Genomic DNA, 20,951 nt, shown 5'->3' with positions numbered 1-20,951 from the left:
TCTTATCCGCCGAAAAGGAAAGGGACGGGTAATCGACAAGCATAAAATTTATGGAACACACGTCAATTTTAAGCACAAATCTAAAACAACCGTCTAAAAATTCGCCCGGGTTATTCATTTATTTACTCATTCTTCCTAAAATTAAGGGCTGTCAATCATCCGTCCCTTTCCTTTTCGGCGGATAAGAAAATGACAGGTATAACTTAAAGTAAAATTAAGAGATGTCTGCAGGAATCGGGGCCATTGTCTATCTTTATTTACATTTAGTTTGAAAAGATGCGGGACGTAATGGGATTACTGTCAGTCACTGATGGGGACCGGCAACTTACAATTTATTTACCATTGAGTAATTGATTAATTGTAGTTACATTTCCTTTGTGACTTCATTTAATTCTCAAACTTTACAAAACTTAATAGGGAAAAAATATTTTACAACTGGCAACATTATAATGTCAATGCTACCAATCATACAAACAAACTGACAGATGTGTTTTTTTATTACGTTACTAGTACAAGCTAAAAGTAAAGAAAACATAACTCTAGAAAATGTATGAAAACCTGTATCTTTTTTTCATTTCACACCTTTTGCCTAGGGCGAATTTGTTGGCTACAAAACAGTACAAAAACAAAATGGCCGAAGGAAGGCATGAAGCTTTCCTTGTTAGTATAAATATTTTCTAATATTTATTAAAGAAAAGTTTAAAAAAAATATCAAAATGAAGGAAATTAACATAAATATTGAAGGTTACAATGTGAACGGAATCTGTGTGGGTTGTTTAAACTACAACCGAAATATGTTTTATTCAAACGAAATCCAAGACTGTTTTAAAAACTTGGCCGGTATTGATGTAAGTTTGCTTTTAATTTACCTTTAAAGGGTATTTATAGGTATTTGAGTAGAGTAAAAACAGTATAGTTGAGATTATTGTAATAATTCCAGACATATTTGTGTAATATCACTATGTAAACAAGAAAACAGAAAACCTTGGATCCGCCATTGTCATTTCGTTTTATTTTTTTGCATTGTGATTTTAAACCGGTTTTTAATGCGAAGCAATTCGCAGTTTACTATAAGGAATGAAAAACAAAAAGGTTCATACGCAACTTTCTTATTCGTAACTAATGTAATTCACTTAAGTAAATTATTGATTTTAAGAATTATGACACCAACTTTTAAAAACAAAGACTGATTGATGACTGTAATACCTAAGGAAATGGACAGAGCTCGAAGTAATGAGAAAAGTTGCAATCAAGTTTGGTTGGAGTGTACCTAGGGGGGCACTATGAGTTGGGACTTAAAAAAATTTAGATCATATTTGTATAAGCCATGGACATTTTCAAGTGAAATTACTATGGCAGCTGGACTTGTAAAATTTTTCAATTTTTTTTTGTAAAGTCAGTTTTTTTATTTTATTACATTGGAAGGGGTGGTTTATTTATGAGTATCTAAAAGGGGTCAAAATTTCGTTATTTTTGCGCTACGACGCGCCGTTTTCAAGATATATCGAAAAATATGTTTTGAATAAAGCCCCCTTAATTTTTGAAAAGTTTTGCAAGTAACGGCTCCATCACTCGAAAAGCCGGCTATGTCTATGGTTCATATAAAATCGATCAATTTTTTTAAAAATCCCAGCTCATAGTGGCCCCTTAGGTCCACGTCCACAACAACCTTTCAGGCAGAGAATATTAAATACGAACACCACCAACATTGATCTGATTTAATATATTACCTTTGTCTGCTTGTTACGTGTCAGGTCCCAGACGGTCTCTCCATCCAAGTCTGCTGGGAGTGTCTGGCCGCTGTCCGGGCAACCAACCGGTTCAGAGAACAAATCCTACAGAGCTATCACACACTCATTGAATATTCTAGAAAGGTAAATATAATTCAAGTATAAAAATAAATAAGAACCTTTATTCTCTGACAAACTAACAAAGTAAGATTATACAAAGTTTTCCTTATATCTAGTAAGTTCCTAATTATAGATTTTTATAACCGATAAAACCCATAAGGCACGTTAAGCCGTTGGTCCCGGCTGCTTTAGCAGTCGTTAATACCCACCAATCCGCACTGGGCCCGCGTGGTGGTTTAAGGCACAATCTCCCTATCCATCCATAGGGAAGGCCCGTGCCCCAGCAGTGGGGACGTTAATGGGCTGATGATGAATATAGCTGCCTATTTTAGAGCTTATTGTATACGTTTTTTTCCTAATTATTTATGAATTAAGTAACAAATTCGAAATTCGAAAATATTCCACTTGATATCAACTCTGAATCATCCCCCTCAGTATTTGTTACGGTGTCACTAACACTCATACATACTCGTATGGCTAACTGTATGTTCTTCTACGGGCTGGCGTACTTGTCCTGAGGGGGACGATTCAGCTCATTATTCCGAGTTAATATCAAGTAGAATTTTCCATCGCAAACTATAAAATTGAAAATAATTTAAAAAAAACATGAATTTTGTGACGGAAAATTCCACCCAATATTTTTAGAACGACCTCCGTGGTCCAGTGGTTGAGCGTTGGGCTCACGATTCGGAGGTCCCGGGTTCGAACCCCGGTGGGGACATATCACAAAAATCACTTTGTGATCTCTAGTTTGGTTAGGACATTACAGGCTGATCACCTGATTGTCCAAAAAGTAAGATGATCCGTCCTTCGGAAGGCACGTTAAGTCGTTGGTCCCAGTTACTACTTACTGATGTAAGTAAGTAGTCGTTACATGAGCCATGTCAGGGGCCTTTGGCGGCTCAATAATAACCCTGACACGGAGTTGATGAGGATAATTCACCTCACAACCCACACGATAGAAGAAGAACTCAAAGTCATGGTCTGAATCATCCCCCTCAGTATTCGTTACGATATCACTAACACTCTGTACTCTTCGTCCCCAGCACACCTTCCTCAACTCCCCCACAGACCTCAGCAAGTATGCTCAGCAGAGGCTCAAATCCTCCACCGTGGATACATTCTCCACCGTGGTCAAGGTGCCTCCACCTGTTGATACCATCGAGGTGGAAATCAAGACTGAATTTGAAGATGAGATTAAGTTTGGTAAGGTTTTCTTTACCTCGTCAATCCCTCTTATACCTTGGAGAACATTGGGTTTAAGAGCAAACCCATCTTAATTAAGAAAAAAAGCCTCTGATTCATCGCTTATTTAACAGCCTCTGTGGTCTAGTGGTTAGAGCGTCAGGCTGACGATCTGGAGGTCCGGGTTCGATTCCCGATGGGGACATTGTCGAAATCACTTTGTGAGACTGTCCTTTGTTTGGAAAAGACTCTTCAGGCTTGAATCACCTGATTGTCCGAAAAAGTAAGATGATTCCGTGCTTCGGAGGGCACGTTAAGCCGTTGGTCCCGGCTATTAGCCGTAAAAACACCTCCACCAACCCGCAGTGGAGCAGCGTGGTGGAGTATGCTCCATACCCCCTCTGGTTGATTGAGGGGAGGCCTGTGCCCAGCAGTGGGACATATATAGGCTGTTTATGTTTGTATGTTATGTCATCGCTTATTAATTCTTTCAAATATTATTCCTCTCAGACGACGCCCTGAGCCAAGGTTCGCGCCCAACTGGGCACCCTCAGGCCTGTTGTCTTAAATTTAGTATATACATTTTTTTTTAATTATTTTCAATTCCATACTTTTGCGACACCTAATAAGACACGACGAATTTATTAAAAACATCATAGAAGGAAAGAGAGGAAGGGGAAGACCAAGAAGAGCTTACATGGAACAGATTAAAGAAAAGGTTAACGTCGTGTCTTATAGGGAAGTCAAGAAATTGGCCTTTGATAGACTGGAATGGAAAATGCTTTACCGACAAGAGCGTGGCTCTTAAATTAATGATGATGACTTTTGCGACGGAAAATTCCACTTGATATCAACTCAGAATCATGGTCTGAACCATCCCTCAAACTTTTCGTTACGATGTCACTAACACACTGTGTAACTTGGGGCTTTGCAAGGCAAGAGTGAATAGGCACTGTGAGTTTTCGTGATCCACCTTAGACCACATCGCTGCTAAGACCAGGCTGTCAATCTTTTGAAAAAAAAAAAACTTTTTTTTGCAGAAGTGCCCCTTCTAGAAGACGCTAAGGTAGAGGATAACCAGTACCCCCAAGACACCCTGGACACGTTGTCAGATGACTTCCACCAAGACCCACAGCCAGATGTGGAGTCCGAAGACGACTTGCAACTGTCCCTGCTCAAAGAAATAAAGAAGAAAGGGAAGAGAGGCAGAAAGAGTAAGAGGGAGAAGAAAGAAGATGGGAGTAGAGGGAGATCGAAGGTCAGTGTCTTCTTCTCTCGTGTGGGTTGTGAGGTGGATTACCAACCCCATCAACCTTGGTGTCAGGGTTACTATTGAGCCGCCAAAGGCCCCTGACATGGCTCACGTAACGATTACTCACTTACATCAGTAAATAGTAACCGGGACCAACTGCTTAACCTGCCTTCCGAAGCACGGATCTTACTTTCGGACAATCAGGTGATCAGCCTGTAATGTCCTAACCAAACTAGGGATCACAAAGTGTTTTTTGTGATATGTCCCCACCGGGATTCGAACCCGAGGCCTCCGGATCGTGAGTCCAACGCTCAACCACTGGACCACAGAGGCCAACTAAACACTAGAATTGGGCGAAGGCGCCTTATCGCTGAAAGCTCTTCCAGACAAACTACAAATGATTAACCGTTTAAATGGTTTACCTTCCAGAGTAAAACAATCGAGGTGAAAGATGAAGCGAGAGGCTCTAGGAAACTGAAGAACCTTCCAGAAAATATTGTCCAACTGCATTTCATGACTGAAGAGGAGATGTGGCAGGTATACAGTTTAACATAACACAAGCTCACGCCTGTATCCCAAATGGGGTAGTCAGGGGCCAAGGGAGCTTTTTTTTTGTTTTGGTTTTCCCCGAAGGGTAAGGCAAAGGGAACTATGCCCATACAGCCATGTCTTACGTATTTTTTTTCTTAATGATTGATGAAATGATGAAAGATGACGATGATGAAACCTATCCCCCCACCCTCGTAGTAGACTCCTACTCCGAACCCCAAACGAATTAACTCAAAAGTCCGCATAAACTTTCGAGTTATGAAGCGGTTTCCTGACACGAAGCGAAAATAGGCAGATACACTTTGTTTATTGAATACTCCTATATAATAACACTCGCGAATGTCTTCCGACTAACTTAATGCGATCATTAACCACAAAACACCACTTCGTATTAATGAAAGCAACTGTCCCGTTCCCGTTTCCCGCCAAAAAACCGGGCCAAGGGAGCGTGAAACGCGCGTAAAACGATTGGGTCGTCTACCAGGTTCAAGATATTTAAAACACATAATAACGGGTTCTTACCGCGTTTAAATGGAGATATGAGACTCCCGATATTTCGACACTGCTGCAAGTGCCATGGTCACGGGATGACTGATGAGATTGGAGTGGAGTAGGTAGATCTATAATTTTTCTACGGGCAGACATATCTGTCTAGTGTCTACCCTCTTTCTTTGCCGCTTGTTTATGTTTTTGATATCGGAATGTTCGGAACCATCTGAACTCGCACCAAACTCACTACGACAAACCGCACTCACTGTGTCCTCACGTTTTGTCACCACATTAGGCCGTTTCAAGCTTTTTACAACACCTACTACTGGATTCTGTTACTCACTATGATAGTTGTACTGTGAATGGAAGGCTTTATATTATTTAATAACGATTTTTCACACTGGCAATGCCTTTGGGGACCAGAGACGAATTGTCTGCCCTTCCTCTCTGCTCGACCACCGTCCGTGACGGTTAGCTACATTGTTCTGTTTCTTATACTTTAACTTTTGTGACTAATTTAACTGTCTTAAATACTGACATTATCGTGACAAGTGTACTGGTATTCTTGAGGAATAAAATATACATTTGGTGTGAATCAGCTGTTTTCAATTATCTACCGCATTGTTAATGGTGCTAATCACAGCCACTGCCGATCTACGTCCTCCATCAGATTTCACATGGTCGATAATTTGAAACCCGTCTTCCCTGTTGAAATGTTTATGTTTTCTGATTTCAATAGCCTCTTTTACGAGTCTAGAGATGTAATTATAGGTTCAAGATAAATTATGAAATTCTAAGACGTCTTTATTTTAAAATGTAATGTCATACATACATACATAAACTCACGCCCGTAATCCCAAATGGGGTGGGCAGAGCCACAAGTAATCAAAGACAACTTGCAGCCACTGTTGATACGAAGTCCTAAGATGGATATGATGAACCTTATGGTGATAAGGGATCAGCCTATCGCCCATAACATTAGTCCATCATGTTAGAGGACGCAATCCCTCTGTCGGTTTTTACGACATGCCCGGGAAGACAAGCAGCTGAACGTGTTCTATGTTTTTTATTTGCTCCCAGAACAGCATAGAAGCAAGAAGGGTCAATTAGAACGACATGAATCAGAAATCAGAATCATTTATTCAAAGTAATTATCATGGATAAACTTGTTGAAGGTCAATGTAACATTTTTAAATTTACGTCATTTCGCAAGGTGTTATGGCTGAGGAGAAGAAATGACAAGAAACTGCAACAGCAACACATCTTTTAAATCAATGAGGGGTACATTACAAGTTATTTAATAACTAGAGGAACACATTGAATACCAGACATTTTTATCATTTAGGTAATCATTAATCTTACATGACTTTATATGTTTTTGGCTTTTCGATCGTTTCATTTCATGTACTCTCGACAGATATGTTATGTTGTTGTGTATAAAATGTTATGTTTCAGGTGCGAAGTGAAGATAGGGCTTGCAAGGAATTTATAAAGCTGAAGTATAAATGTGATGACTGCATCATAGGATTTAATACGGAGAAATTAATGAGCGATCACTTGAATGGGAAACATCAACCGGTGAGTAGTTTTCACTCGTCTCTCGCGAGATCAATGACCGACCTTACCAACCCTGGCAGGTTGAGAGAGAGAGAGAGTGTGTGTGTGCAAGAGAGTGAGATGGGTGTGTGAAATGTGTGTGAGATGCGTTTATGTTTTTAGGCGTGAATTTATTTATGTATGTGTCTATATCGAGTGTTAGGGACATCGTAACGAATACTGAGGGGGATTTCCGTTCCGAAAATTCATGAAAATGTTAGTGTTTTTTTTTTAATTATAATTATTGAAAATTCCACTTGATATTAACTCGGAATCATGGTCTGAATCATCCCTCAAAGTTTTCGTTACGATGTCACTAATACCCTGTAGGTGCTTTTAAATAATAAAATAATTAATAAAAAATGTTTATTACATAATTCCATAGCTTATCATTAATCGTACCACAGATAAAAGTATTCAAAATAATAATCATTATGTTCCATTAAATTTGGACATACTATATAGTTCATTATAGTAAACACACCAAGTCACATAAGTAGCTTAATTAATTATTGTTACAAAAAAAATATAATGTTAAATATAATTTCGTAGGAGAGTAGATATGCCCTTCTTGAACCGAAGAACTTCAAACTTTGATGGATGATCCAGACCATGATTCTGAGTTGATATCAAGTGGAATTTTCAAACATTATAGAAGGGAAGAGAGGAAGGGGTAGACCTAGGATAACATTTATGAAACATATAAAAGAGAAGGTGCTGGTCGTGTCGTATCGGGAGGTGAAGGATTTGGCGGGAAGAAGAGAGGAATGGCGATTACTCCACCGACAAGAGCGCAGCTCTTAAATAGAGAGAGAGAGATCAACTCAGAATCATAGTCTGAATTATCCCCCTGAGTATTAGTTACGATGTCACTAACACCCTGTATATTACGTTATGCGTGATACTATGTTTTTTTTATTACAGAAAAGTGCAACCTGCCAACAATGCGACGTGTGTAAAGCCTACTTCCTGACCAAAGACAACCTGTCGACACACCGGTCGTTGCATCTAAACGCGTTCAAGTGCATACAGTGCAATTACATCAGCAGCATGAAGCGTTTGATGCTGAGACATGCGCAGACGCACGGCGACACCGTGTTGCAGTGTGACATGTGCGAGGCGCAACTCAGGTGAGATCCAAGAGTTTATAAATCAGAATCATTTATTCAACGTAATTATCATGGATAAACTTGCTGAAGGTCAATGTAACATTGATGAATTTACGTCATTTCGCAAGGTGTTATGGCTGAAGAGAAAGTTTATTTTTATTACTCTTAAAATATTTTATTGTCTCGAAAAATATTTTTATAATAGAAAGAAATATACTGGGTGTTAGTGACATCGTAACGAATACTGAGGGGGTTGATTCAGACCATGATTCTGAGTTAATATCAAGTGGAATTTTCCGTCGCAAAATTCATGATTTTTTTTAGTTTTTTAATAATATTTTCAATTCTATACTTTTGCGATGGAAAATTCCACTTGATATTAACTCAGAATAATCAGATGAATCATCCCTCTCAGTATTCGTTACGATGACACTTACACCCCGTACAAGTACGTATACATACGGTAGCCATATAAGTAGGTATGGGTGTTAGTGACACCGTAACGAATACTGAGGGGGATGGTTCAGACCATGATTCTGAGTTGATATCAAGTGGAATTTCGTGTCAAATCAAATCAATTTATTTGCGAGAACACATAGAATACAAAAAAGGTGGTAAAAAAAAGGTGGTGTCAAAAAATTCATGAAAATTTTTCTTTTCTTTTTAATTATTTTCCAATCCATACTTTTGCGACGGAAATTTCTACTTGATATCAACTCAGAATCATGGCCTGAACCACCCCTCAAAGTTTTCGTTACGATGTCACTAACACCCTGTATATTTTTCTTAATTTATTTCATATTTCGCGCGAAAACGGTCGGTCACGTGACATTTTGCCCAGTGACGTCAAATTTTAATAAGCAAAGAAACTGTCAAACAGTATAACTTGAAACCTGACAGATAGTTTTTGGTTATTTTGTGAAATGTGACGTCACACGAAGCTCAATCATGGCCGCCCGTGTTTCGGGTCTTGTAATAAACAGATAAAAAATTGCATTATTACTTTGTAAAAATAAAATATTTAAAAATATAAAAAAAACTATTGAATAATTATTTTTAAATAATAAACTAACTTGTCAACTAAGATTAGTTTGTTCATACCTACTTAAGTTAATTACTAACTACTTAAAGCAAACTAAATTCGTATAATTTATATACCTAAAACTAAATTTATAATATAATCTACCTAATGCTAACTACTTAAGGCTAACTAAATTTATATAATTTAAAAATACTTCAATTATTATTTCAATTATTTTTTTATTTTTTATTTATAGCTTTTTATCACTTTTTTATGTTTTGTTTTTAATAATATGTGTGTTGTTACAATTGTAGTTGGATGGAATGTACTTGTTTATGTATTTTTATTTAATAAATAATTTGATTATTATTTCTGCATAACTTACTTACCTATGAATTTCTAAGTATTTTTAGTTATGTCTAAGTTAGTACTTACCAACTATTAAAACTATTATTATATTACTTAACTATTTAAATTACTACCTATTGATATAATTTAGTAAGAAATATTTATAATGTAACCAAGTTGAGTTCTACATAAGTACTTGCTTGCCTAAATCAATTTTAAATTCATTCCTGTATAAATACTTTAAATTAGTATTGATTTATTTACCTATTTAACAAATAATTGTGACTAATTTGTAACAATTCCGGGTCTGGAATTCAGATAACTGATACTTGCTGTACGACACCTAGGTGGTGGCAGCATGTCACAGACATGCGCCATCTAGCGAAAACGGGATGTAACAATTTAGCTAGCTGGCCACATATTTTATCATAAAACAATAGAAACAAAATGGAGTAGCAACTACCATAACCGAAATATTTCATATTTTATAGTTACAATTGTCAAGTAGCCGATTCGTCGCTCCGTTTCGCCGTGAAAGACGGACAAACAAACAGACAGACACTTGCACTTTCGCATTTATAATGGCCCCGATACAGGTTGTGAGAAGCTGCAGTAGTTTTAGGCGGATGAGACGTTCGTTATGTAAAATTGACGATTCAAAGTGTAACTATGTTACCTATTGAATAAAGATATTTTTGAATTTGAATTCCTGCAGACGCCATCTAAATTTATTTTAAGTTATACCTGTCATTTTCTTATCCACCGAAAAGGATAGGGATGATTGACAGCTCTTAATTTTAGTAAGAATGAGTAAATTAATACCCGGGCGAATCAAAAAGGTATCTCGCTGATATGCAAACCGTTTGACGTGTGCTGTCAACATAATTCTGTTGGGTTATTGGCCTATGTATAATTTTTAGACGGTTATTTTAGATTTGTGCTTAAAATTGACGTGTGTTCCATAAATTTTATGCTTGTCGATTACCCGTCCCCTTCCTTTTCGGCGGATAAGAAAAAGACAGATATAACATAAAATAAAATGAGATGGTGTTTATAGGAATTAGCACCAATATTAGTGTATAATATTACAGTTTTAATGCGATGATTGGGTGCCGAGACATACCTCTGTTTAATGATATCATTCAAACCATTACGGTTAAGGATATAATGAAAAAAAAAGTATGAATGAATAAATGTAGTTTTTCCTATCCACTGGTTGCCTGGAAGAAATTGCTGCTTAGCAATAAGGCCGCCAGATTGTACTGTATCTATCTTCATCTGTGTGAATCTGTTTTGTATGTTGTGTGCAATAAAGTATATTTGATTTGATTTGTAATTGCTGTTTAGCAATAAGGCCGCCTATTGTGCTTATGTTTTCTTCGTATGTTTATGTCCTTTGTATATGTTGTTGTGCAATAAAGTATTATTGATTGATTGATGTATTTCCAGTTCGAAGTCGAAGCTGGCGTACCACAAGAGCGTCTGTCACCAGGAGAAGCCCCAGTGCGACTGCTGCGGTAAGGTGTTTGCCAACAAGATGACACTCAAATACCATCTTAAGTAAGTATTATTTATGGTTTGAGGAGCTCGGTGGCGCAGCGGTAAACGCGCTCGGTCTGCAATTGATGAATTTAAGCAACTTTCGCAAAGGCCGGTCTTAGGATGGGTGACCACAAAAAAAAAGTTTTCATCTCGAACTCCTCCGTGCTTCGGAAGGCACGTTAAGCCGTCGGTCCCGGCTGCATTAGCAGTCGTTAATAACCACCAATCCGCACTGGGCCCGCGTGGTGGTTTAAGGCCCGATCTCCCTATCCATCCTTAGGGAAGGCCCGTGCCCCAGCAGTGGGGACATTAATGGGCTGGTGATGATTATTATGATTTATGGTTCCAAACCGCACAAGAAAAGAAACCGAACCTGACGTGCCTCGTGTAACGACTACTTACTTAAATCAGTAAGCAGCAACCGGGACCAACGGCTAAACGTGCCTTCCGAAGCACGGAGGAGCTGGAGCTGAAAACTTTTTCAAAAAAACACAGCACATTATGAATACCCTGTCTGTTTTCAGGATCCTGCCACAGAATAAAGAGAATAAACATAAAGAGAAACTGTACATCCCCTGTAAGGGATGCAATAAGGTCTTCCATTCCAAGAAGAGCTACCGCGCGCATGTGTAAGTACATAACATAAAGTCACGCCTATATCCCAATCGGGGGAGTCAGAGGTACGGTCACGAGCATTAATATGTATGCACTTTGGTACCATGTCACATTAACTTTTTTGACAAATTGAACTGTAAGTCTCACTAAATGTCAAACATGTTAGTGCGACAGAGTCCTAAAGAGGGTACATTATATTGCTCATGACTGTACATCCATCGCAAGATGAACTAAGGACCCACGCGTCAGAGAGCTTTCTGTCAGACCAACGTGATAGGTGAGCCGTATCGCCGTCTATAATGGTCGAGCTGACTGTGTTAGTGAAAACTGCACTTGAGATAAATCTTGAGGAGCAAGTGGGTGTACCACAGGCTTAAGCTCACGCCTATATCCCAATTGGGGCAGTCAGAGGCAAGATGAACTAAGTACCCACACCTCACCGAGCTTTCTGTTAGACCAACGTGACAGGTGAGCCGTATCTCCTTTGAGAAGCAAGCCGGTGTTGTAAGTACATACATACGTACAGGATGTTAGTGACGCCATAACGAAAAATAATTTCAATTTCTACTCATTCGACAGTCAATCATACAAATTCGACAGAAAATTCCACTTGATATCAACTCAGAATAATGGCCTGAAATAGTCTGAATCATTCCCCAAAGTTTTTCATGCGTAATACATACATAAATAAATTGACGCCTAAAACATAAAGACATTTCGGACACACCACGCACACATCTCTCACACGCACACACACACACACACACACACATTTCACCCACAACTCACACACACCACACACATTGTCACACACCCATCTCTTTTCCCCTCACACACACACACATCACACACTCACACTCACACTAAACCCACACTTTCTGCACGAGTGCCGCCAGTGCATAAACACATCTCACACACATTTCACACACATTTCACCCACATCTCACACACATTTCACCCACATCTCACACACACCACACACATTGTCACACACCCATCTCTTTTCCCCTCACACACACACACATCACACACTCACACTAAACCCACACTTTCTGCACGAGTGCCGCCAGTGCATAAACACATCTCACACACATTTCACACACATTTCACACACATCTCACACACATTTCACACACATCTCACACACATCACACACATTTCACACACTCACACTAAACCCACACTTTCCCTTGCAGCGTGATTCACGACGGCCTCACCTACCCATGCCCTATATGCGGCAAGTTGTTCCAATGGAAACGCAACCTCGCCCGCCACACCCGCAACCACCGCGAGCGTGACGCGGGCGCGCTGCACGAGTGCCGCCAGTGTGGGAAGACCTTCAGCAGCAGGGACTGCTACAACAACCACATGCGGCTCAGCAAGAGGCACGTGCCGGAACACGCTCTAGGGTAGGCAAATATTCTCCCTCCTCTCAGACGACGCCCTAAGCCGAGGTCCGCGCCCAACTGGGCACCCTCAGGCCTGTTGTCTTAAACGTTGTACCAGGTTATCATCATTATTGACGACGTTAAGAGACTTTTTGTAATTATTTCTTTTTATTTTGGTGCAATAAAGTGTATTTGTATTGCATTGTATTGTATTATTGAGTATCTCTCTCTTTATTTAAGAGCTGCGCTCTTGTCGGTGGAGTAACCGTCTCCATTTTCAATACTCCATAGATAGCGCGTGTAGAACGGCGGTTGTCCCAATCGCCTTCCGTCCCGCAGCACACCGACCAATTTCTCAATCGGTGATGTTCTAGCTAGAGCCCTACCAGAATCCATTTCCTCGGCCTCCGACCAGTACTGATACCGCTGCTGCCCGGCATCAGGGGTGCGCTTTTGAAGTAGCGGCGCCTACTCGCTACGTCGCAAGATCGTCATAGAACCTAAGTAGCATTTTATAGGTTAGCCCGTCCCAGTGAGCTACCCACTACGTTCTGCTAATCCTGTCGCTGTTTGGTCGGGGACTGCTTATTTTTATAATCGCAGCTAACCATCATATCTGATGGCCGTTCCACTATCCGCCACCTGTGGACCCCGTAGATGGCCTACAGCTCAGCCTAATACGTATGGCAGACAAAAATAAAATATCCTGCGTGAATCATACATCCAACTTAAGCTCAGAGTACCAACTTCATCAACCCTGGTGTCCAGGTTGGTAGTCCACCTCACAACCCACACGATAGAAGAAGAATGTACTGTTGTTTTTTGTCCCCAATTAAATTTAAAAAAAAGGCGAGGTTGTTTGTATGAAGCGCACAGGGTGTGTCAAAGTTTTAGTTACGAAGTCACTAACACCATGTATATAATTTTGTTCCAGACACGAATGCAACTATTGTGGCAAGAAGTTTGCGACCAAGTGGTGTATGGTGGACCACATCGACTGGGACCACCTTAAGAGGATCAAGTACCAGTGCAGCGTCTGTTTCAAGGTCTGCCCACTGCTGGGAATCACTTCCATACTTTGTTTTAAGTTTACGCGGTTAATGGTCCCGATTCCTGCACACACCTCCTAATTTTACTTTAAGTTATACCTGTCATTTTCTTATCCGTCGAAAAGGAAAGGGACGGATGATTGACAGCTCTTAATTTTAAGAAGAATGAGTAAATAAATGAATAACCCGGTCGAATCAAAAGGTATCTCGCTGGTATGCAAACCGTTTGACGTGTGATTTTTTTGATACAAAATTTTCTTCCCGCTAACTCCCATTTTTCAAAATACAGCCATAACTAAACTTTATATTATTTACTAAGGTATGCATGCATGCTAGATTGGAAACATCTACGTGGTTTAGATTTTTTCAAACAAATGTTTTTTCCTGCTAACTCCCGTTCCCGTGGGAATTTTGCAATATCCTGTCGCAAATAAGCTTTGAGTTTACTAAGGTACCTGGATGCCAAATTTCAAGCGTCTAACTTAAATGGTGTAGATTTTTCATACAAAAGGATTTTCCTGCTAAATCCCGTTCCCGTGGGAATTTCGGGAATTCCTTTCTTAGTGCACCTCCACGGTACCTAAGCTACGTCCCTTCCAAATTTCAAGTGCCTACGTTTAGCCGTTTAGGCTGTGCGTTGATATGTCAGTCAGTCAGTTTCTCCTTTTATATATTTAGATTACTTTTACTTTTCACATATATAAAAAAACATTAAAACCCTTCCAGCCATTCAAAACTGCGAAGATAATGGTGGCTCACATGAACAACATACACGGAGGGAAGAAGAGGGAAGTTGAAGGACAACACCTCTGCGAGATTTGCGGGAAGTCTTACAAGGTAAGTTAATAATCCAAAACATAAAAACATAAGTCCCACTGTCACATAAACTCTTTATTTTTCACTTTCCTTCCACCGACTGTAATTGGAATACCATTGTATTTAAGATTATGTAATACAAACTGAACCATATTGAAGACTATAGAGAACCGGAGAGGAAATATGATTGGCCACCTGATACGACACGATTCATTTATAACAAACATTATAGAAGGAAAAATTGAAGGGAAGAGAGGAAGGGGTAGACCTAGGATAACATTTATGAAACAAATAAAAGAGAAGGTGCAGGTCGTGTCGTATCGGGAGGTGAAGGTTTTGGCGGGAAGAAGAGAGGAATGGCGGTTACTACACCGACAAGAGCGCAGCTCTTAAATAGAGAGAGAGAATACAAACAGGATTTAAAAAAAAGAAAAGAAAGGAAAACATGAAACAGTAGGACTAGGGCCCTGTTTTGGGAGGTTTTCTGGCCACGTCTTTCCCTCAGCGTTACAGATTCCTTTTTTAGATTTCTGCTTAAAATTTACGTGTGTTCCATAAACTTTATGCCTGTCGATTACTCGTCCCTTTCTTTTTCAGCGGATAAGAAAATGACAGGTATAACTTAAAATAAAATGGCGTCTGCAGGAATTAGCACCATTTTTGAGTTTGAGACTGAGATCAGAAAACAAATGCAAGATAAACTCCGTTAGTCGATGGGTTAGAGCGTTAGGCTCACGATCTGGAGGTCCGGGTTCGATTCCCGATGGGGACATTGTCGAAATCACTTTGTGAGACTGTCCTTTGTCTGGTAAGGACTTTTCAGGCTTGAATCACCTGATTGTCCGAAAAAGTAAGATGATTCCGTGCTTCGGAGGGCACGTTAAGCCGTTGGTCCCGGCTATTACCCGTAAAAACACCTCCACCAACCCGCAGTGGAGCAGCGTGGTGGAGTGAGCTCCATACCCCCACCGGTTGATTGAGGGGAGGCCTGTGCCCAGCAGTGGGACGTATATAGGCAGTTTATGTAGTTATGTATACTCCTTATTTGTATTGTATTGTTGTATTTCTTGTCCAAACAGACAAGCAAACGGCTCAAGGGCCACGTGTGGGCCATGCACACGAACCGCTCGACCACCAAGAGTTTCAAATGCAAGCTCTGCCCAGCCACCTTCACCTGGCAGACGTCCATATACAAACACACCAAGATGATGCACTCTGCTGGGAAGAGGAACAAGGTAAATGAACACCTTTCCAAGCTACGTCCCCCCCAAAAAACATATAGATAGCGCTGTTCGGATTTGATGATGATGATGATGATCTCTCCGACCGATTTCGGCCATGGCGACCACTTCGACTCCTAGTCGGCACGACTGATGCGCCCGAAGATGGCTTATGTAGCCTATCTTTACAGTGAACTCCCGCGCACAGTGAGGGCACGTGTGCACACCGTTTTGGTATGTTCGGATTTAACCCTTTACGGACAGAGACCATGGGTCATTGGTTCATAATCGGTAGTATGAGAGTATGTTGATGTATGAGTGTATGAGAGTATGTATGAGTATATGTTATCCCTGACATGGCTCATGTAACGACTACATACTTAACACTTTCAAGGACAGAACGTGACGTTCTGATCTATGTCCGTGAAAGGGTTAAGTAAATAGTAGCCAAGACTGACAGCTTAACGAGTCCTCCGAAGCAGGGATCATCTTACTTTCGGACAATCAGGTGATCAGAGTAACCAAACTAGGGATCACAAAGTGATATTTATGATATGTCCTCACCGGGATTCGAACCCAGGACCTCCGGATCGTGAGCCCACTGGACCACGGAGGCCGTTACAACTGCGCGCTTATGTAATGTTATATGTTTAACTAACCAAAACTCTGTTCTAGCAACCACCCAGGCCTCCACCCCCGAAGAAGGAGCCCCCTTACATGGAACTCGACGGTCGTATGCAATACTTCACACACTTGACCGGGGAGATGGGACCACCACACGTCGTTGGAATCGTCCAGAACTTGGTCTAAACTCTAAACCATGTCATAGACTGAGGAATAATTCCACGTATAGAACGGCAACTCTCCGCTCCCCACCAGCGGCTGAGCTAGGTTTACCTCACCCCCTCGGTCTTACTTTAGTCTTCAATCGTATGGCGTCAGACATACAAGGTGATAGTGACACCGTAAGAAACACTCAGGGGGATGATTCAGAGCTGATATCAAATGGAATTTTCCGTCGCAAAATTCATTATTTATTTAAAAATTATATACTTTTGCGATGAAAAATTCCACTTGATATTAACTCAGAATAATGATCTGAATCATCACCCTCAGTAATGACAATAATTGGCCGGCCAGAGTGGGGCGTTAGAGCTATACGCTCGCAGGGTGGAAGTGAAAGATGCATAAGTCGCGAGTTGGTGAGGCGGGTAACCCGCCTCGCAGAAAGCGGTGTACACCTCTCGACACCCTGAGCTGCTCACAACCATGTTGCTGCCTTGCCGTCCAGTCGCGTCGGCTAGATAGGTGATCCATCCAGTGAGTGGCGAGTCACCGCCTGCTCATTTATTTATTTATTTACTCATTTATCCATGTTTACCAACATTGGTCGAGCAGGCGCCATAGTCCCTCATAGCTCCAGTATCCCGGTCCACTAACCCCCAACCCAATAGCCCAGAATCCCATAATCTGCAATAGTCCTACATGAACCGGGGATTGTCTTTGGGTGCACTCCCATAGTGCATACAGGGATAATCGCCGGTTGGTGTCACACCACATTTAGATTAAACTGTCTTAAGGGGCCTCTACGTGTTGGCTTCGGCCCCACGCACGCCTTCCAAAAGTCCGGGCCTCCATAGGTCCGAGATATGAAAAAGTCATACAATAATAAATAATAATAAAAATGAGAAGCTCGGTGGCGCAGCGGTAAACGCGCTCGGTCTGCGATTGTTGAAGTAAAGCAACTTTCGCAAAGACCGGTCATAGGATTTGTGACCACAAAAAAAAAGTTTTCATCTCGAGCTCCTCCGTGCTTCGGAAGGCACGTTAAGTCGTTGGTCCCGGCTGCATTAGCAGTCGTTAATAACCATCAATCCGCACTGGGCCCGCGTGGTGGTTTAAGGCCCGATCTCCCTATCCATCCATAGGGAAGGCCCGTGCCCCAGCAGTGGGGACGTTAATGGGCTGGTGATGATGATGAATAAAAATGTTTATTCAGGTAAAATCGTTACACAGTATTCGTTACGATGTCACTAACACCCTGTGTAACTGCGCTTATGATAAATTAGTAACTCATTGGTGCAAGTCCTGTACCGGGGTTCCAACTGACGCTCCTCGTATGAGCACAGGATCCACAATGACTGGGTAGTCAATAGTCATTCACAAGCTCGGTGAGGTGTGGGTTTATTTCATCTTGCGATTGCGATCTCTGACTACCCCCATTGGGATATAGTCGTGAGCATATGTTATGTGTTAATGGTGCTAATTCCTGCAGACGCCTAATTTTATTTTGTTATACCTGTCATTTTCTTATCCACCGAAAAGGAAAGGAACGGATGATTGCTCTTAATTTTAGGAAGAATGAGCAAATGTAATAACCCAGGCGAATCAAAAAGTTATCTCGCTGGTATGCAAACCATTTGACGTGTGTAGTCAACATAATTCTGTCGGGTTATTGGCCAGTGTACATTTTTTAGACGGTTGTTTTAGATTTGTGCTTAAAATTGACGTGTGTTCCATAAATTTTATGCTTGTCGATTACCCGTCCCTTTCCTTTTCGGCGGATAAGAAAATGACAGATATAACTTAAAATAAAATTAGATGGTGTTTACAGGATTTAGCACCATATTTGCCTACCCCTATAAGATGTGATATTACATAGAAATTACTAGTTAAGTATTTTCATCATTTTAATGGTGTTAGTGACACCGTATGGAATACTGTGGGAGATGATTGAGGTCATGATTCTGAGTTAAATATCAAGTGGAATTTTCCGTCGCTAAAACTCACGAAATGTTAGTATTTTATTAAGTTACTAGCGCCGGCTTCGCTCGGGTGCAATGCTGAGGAAAAAATGAAATTATTTACAACATCACATTAAAAACCTCAAAAATAACAGCATTTCTCCACTATTTAATGGATGTTATTATACTTATAAACCTTCCTCTTGAATCACTCTATCTATTAAAAAAAACCGCATCAAAATCCGTTGTGTAGTTTTAAAGATTTAAGCGTACATAGGGATGTAGGGACAGAAAAAGCGACTTTGTTTTATACTATGTAGTGATTTTCAGTTCGAAAAATTCCACTTGATATCGACTCAGAGTCCTGAGCGGAATCATCCCCCTGAGTATTTGATACGGTGTCACTAACACCCTGTATTTTATTTTAGTATTGTATCAACTACTTGTCTTTATTTACAAATTGATGCCTTAACCTCGTAACGCCGAAGCATAATTACGATTTCGAAGTAATAAACGACGGTGGTACCTTGAAAAGGACCAAATTTTTGTAGTCGTAAAGGCCGAGCACTTCAAGTACAAATTTTAAAGTGTTAGAGTTATCCGATCGGGTTCAAATTAAGTGGAGACCTATGTAAGGATGAATAGAAGACATTTTTGAAAAAAATACGTTTTTTTTTAGTTCTTCCAGAAGGACTCCAGGTTTAAGTCACTACTTTTAGTAAAATCTGAAAAATATTATTATTATAAAGGGTTATGTATTTTTTCATTAAAATACATACCTATTTGTACTTCATAAATATGTGTATATACTTACATATTTGAATATAAAATAAGTAACGAATTTTAGTTTTTATGATGTAGTTTGTGATTAGTCCCTCTGGAAGTACATTAGGTTTTTATTATTAGGAAAGAAATTAATTCATGGTGTCAGTTTAGATCATCATTAGAAGGAAAAAGGAAATAAAATGAAGACGGTAGTTTTTTTTAATAATAAGATCACGTAAGCAAGTCAGTCTATATCAGTATGATTTAATCACATATAACAATTTAAAAAAGTATTTGAAAAATATCCGGACATGACACCTAAAGTCCCTTGCAAAGGACTAAAAAAGTTTGCTTTCATATTGCTAACGATATCGATACGAAATTGATAAAATAACTATGTCATGTTGTTGATTATTATATTACCTGCGATTTCCGAAAATAATGTGTATGAAAAACTACGAAATTCGATTATTAACTCGATTTTTTTTTACCTCGTCGCCGTGTGCGCGCCATCTTTACCAATAAAATGACAATTTTTTTTTTTTTTTTTTTGTTTTGGTTTTCCCCGAAGGGTAAGGCAAAGGGAACTATGCCCATACAGCCATGTCTTACGTATTTTTTTTTCTTGATGATTAATGAAATGATGAAAGGTGATGAATGATGATGATAAAACCTAAGCCCCCACCCTCGGAGTAGACTCCTACTCCGAACCCCAAACGAATTAACTCAAAAGTCCGCATAAACTTTTGAGTTATGAAGCGGCTTCCCGGCACGAAGCGAAAATGGGCAGATACACTTTGTTCATTGAATACTCCAATATAATAACACTCGCGAATGTCTTCTGACTAACTTAATGCGATCATTAACCACAAAACACCACTTCGTATTAATTATTTAGATTACTCAACGAAGAAAGCAACTGTCCCGTTCCCGTCTCCCGCCGAAAAGCCATAAAATGACAAATTACGACGAGTGATATATATTTCTTTTATATTAAAGCCACCTATTCACGAAATTGAATGAACTAGTTCATAGACAAAATACTTTTTTTCTCAATCGGCGCAAAGGTTTGAAATAAATTGACAGGCAAAGTTTTGGTACTTTTAAAAGTACCTTCGTTGATTATTAGAACAAACTATTTCAAAACCTTCGGCCTTTATGACTACAATTATTTGGTCCTTCTCAGAGGACCCCAGGGCTTACGAGGATAATATTAAATTATCAATTATTATTAAGATAGTTATAATTAAGTGACCATTTTTATACAAGACAATAAAAGATATAAAATTAATCAATTTGTTTTTAACTTTAAATAACAGTTGCTCATATCTGTTGTATACGCATTTTTAAGGTTTTGTTTTTTAATATTTTTTATCGTGGCTTGAGCTACTTTTTGTGGTTATGCCAGCCACA

General features: G+C 39.8%; 1 protein-coding gene across 1 annotated transcript; it reads left to right on the top strand.

The window, feature by feature from the left end:
- Positions 1-640: 640 nt before the first annotated feature.
- On the top strand, positions 641-17,170 carry LOC126379430 (zinc finger protein 57-like). The gene is made up of 14 exons (XM_050028186.1): positions 641-848; positions 1,755-1,874; positions 2,897-3,056; positions 4,076-4,293; positions 4,717-4,824; positions 6,781-6,903; positions 7,846-8,051; positions 10,849-10,959; positions 11,466-11,570; positions 12,753-12,965; positions 13,879-13,990; positions 14,720-14,830; positions 15,889-16,044; positions 16,705-17,170. The coding sequence occupies exons 1-14, from the start codon at positions 717-719 to the stop codon at positions 16,837-16,839; spliced, it is 2,010 nt and encodes a 669-aa protein (XP_049884143.1). The 5' UTR covers positions 641-716; the 3' UTR covers positions 16,840-17,170.
- Positions 17,171-20,951: the final 3,781 nt, after the last annotated feature.

This window comes from Pectinophora gossypiella, chromosome 29 (assembly GCF_024362695.1).
Source record: "Pectinophora gossypiella chromosome 29, ilPecGoss1.1, whole genome shotgun sequence".
NCBI classification, from domain to species: domain Eukaryota; kingdom Metazoa; phylum Arthropoda; class Insecta; order Lepidoptera; family Gelechiidae; genus Pectinophora; species Pectinophora gossypiella.
The sequence above is the reverse complement of the archived record's forward strand: the minus strand, read 5'-3'. Positions and strand labels throughout refer to the sequence as shown.

What these genes read in the sequence shown, in the direction of transcription:
- LOC126379430 (XM_050028186.1), top strand. Translation starts at nt 717, where the DNA reads ATGAAGGAAATTAACATAAATATTGAAGGTTACAATGTGAACGGAATC. An exon ending in TGAAGATGAGATTAAGTTTG is followed by an intron (nt 3,057 to 4,075) that starts GTAAGGTTTTCT and finishes TTTTTTTTGCAG; the next exon opens with AAGTGCCCCTTCTAGAAGAC. An exon ending in GTGCCGGAACACGCTCTAGG is followed by an intron (nt 12,966 to 13,878) that starts GTAGGCAAATAT and finishes ATTTTGTTCCAG; the next exon opens with ACACGAATGCAACTATTGTG.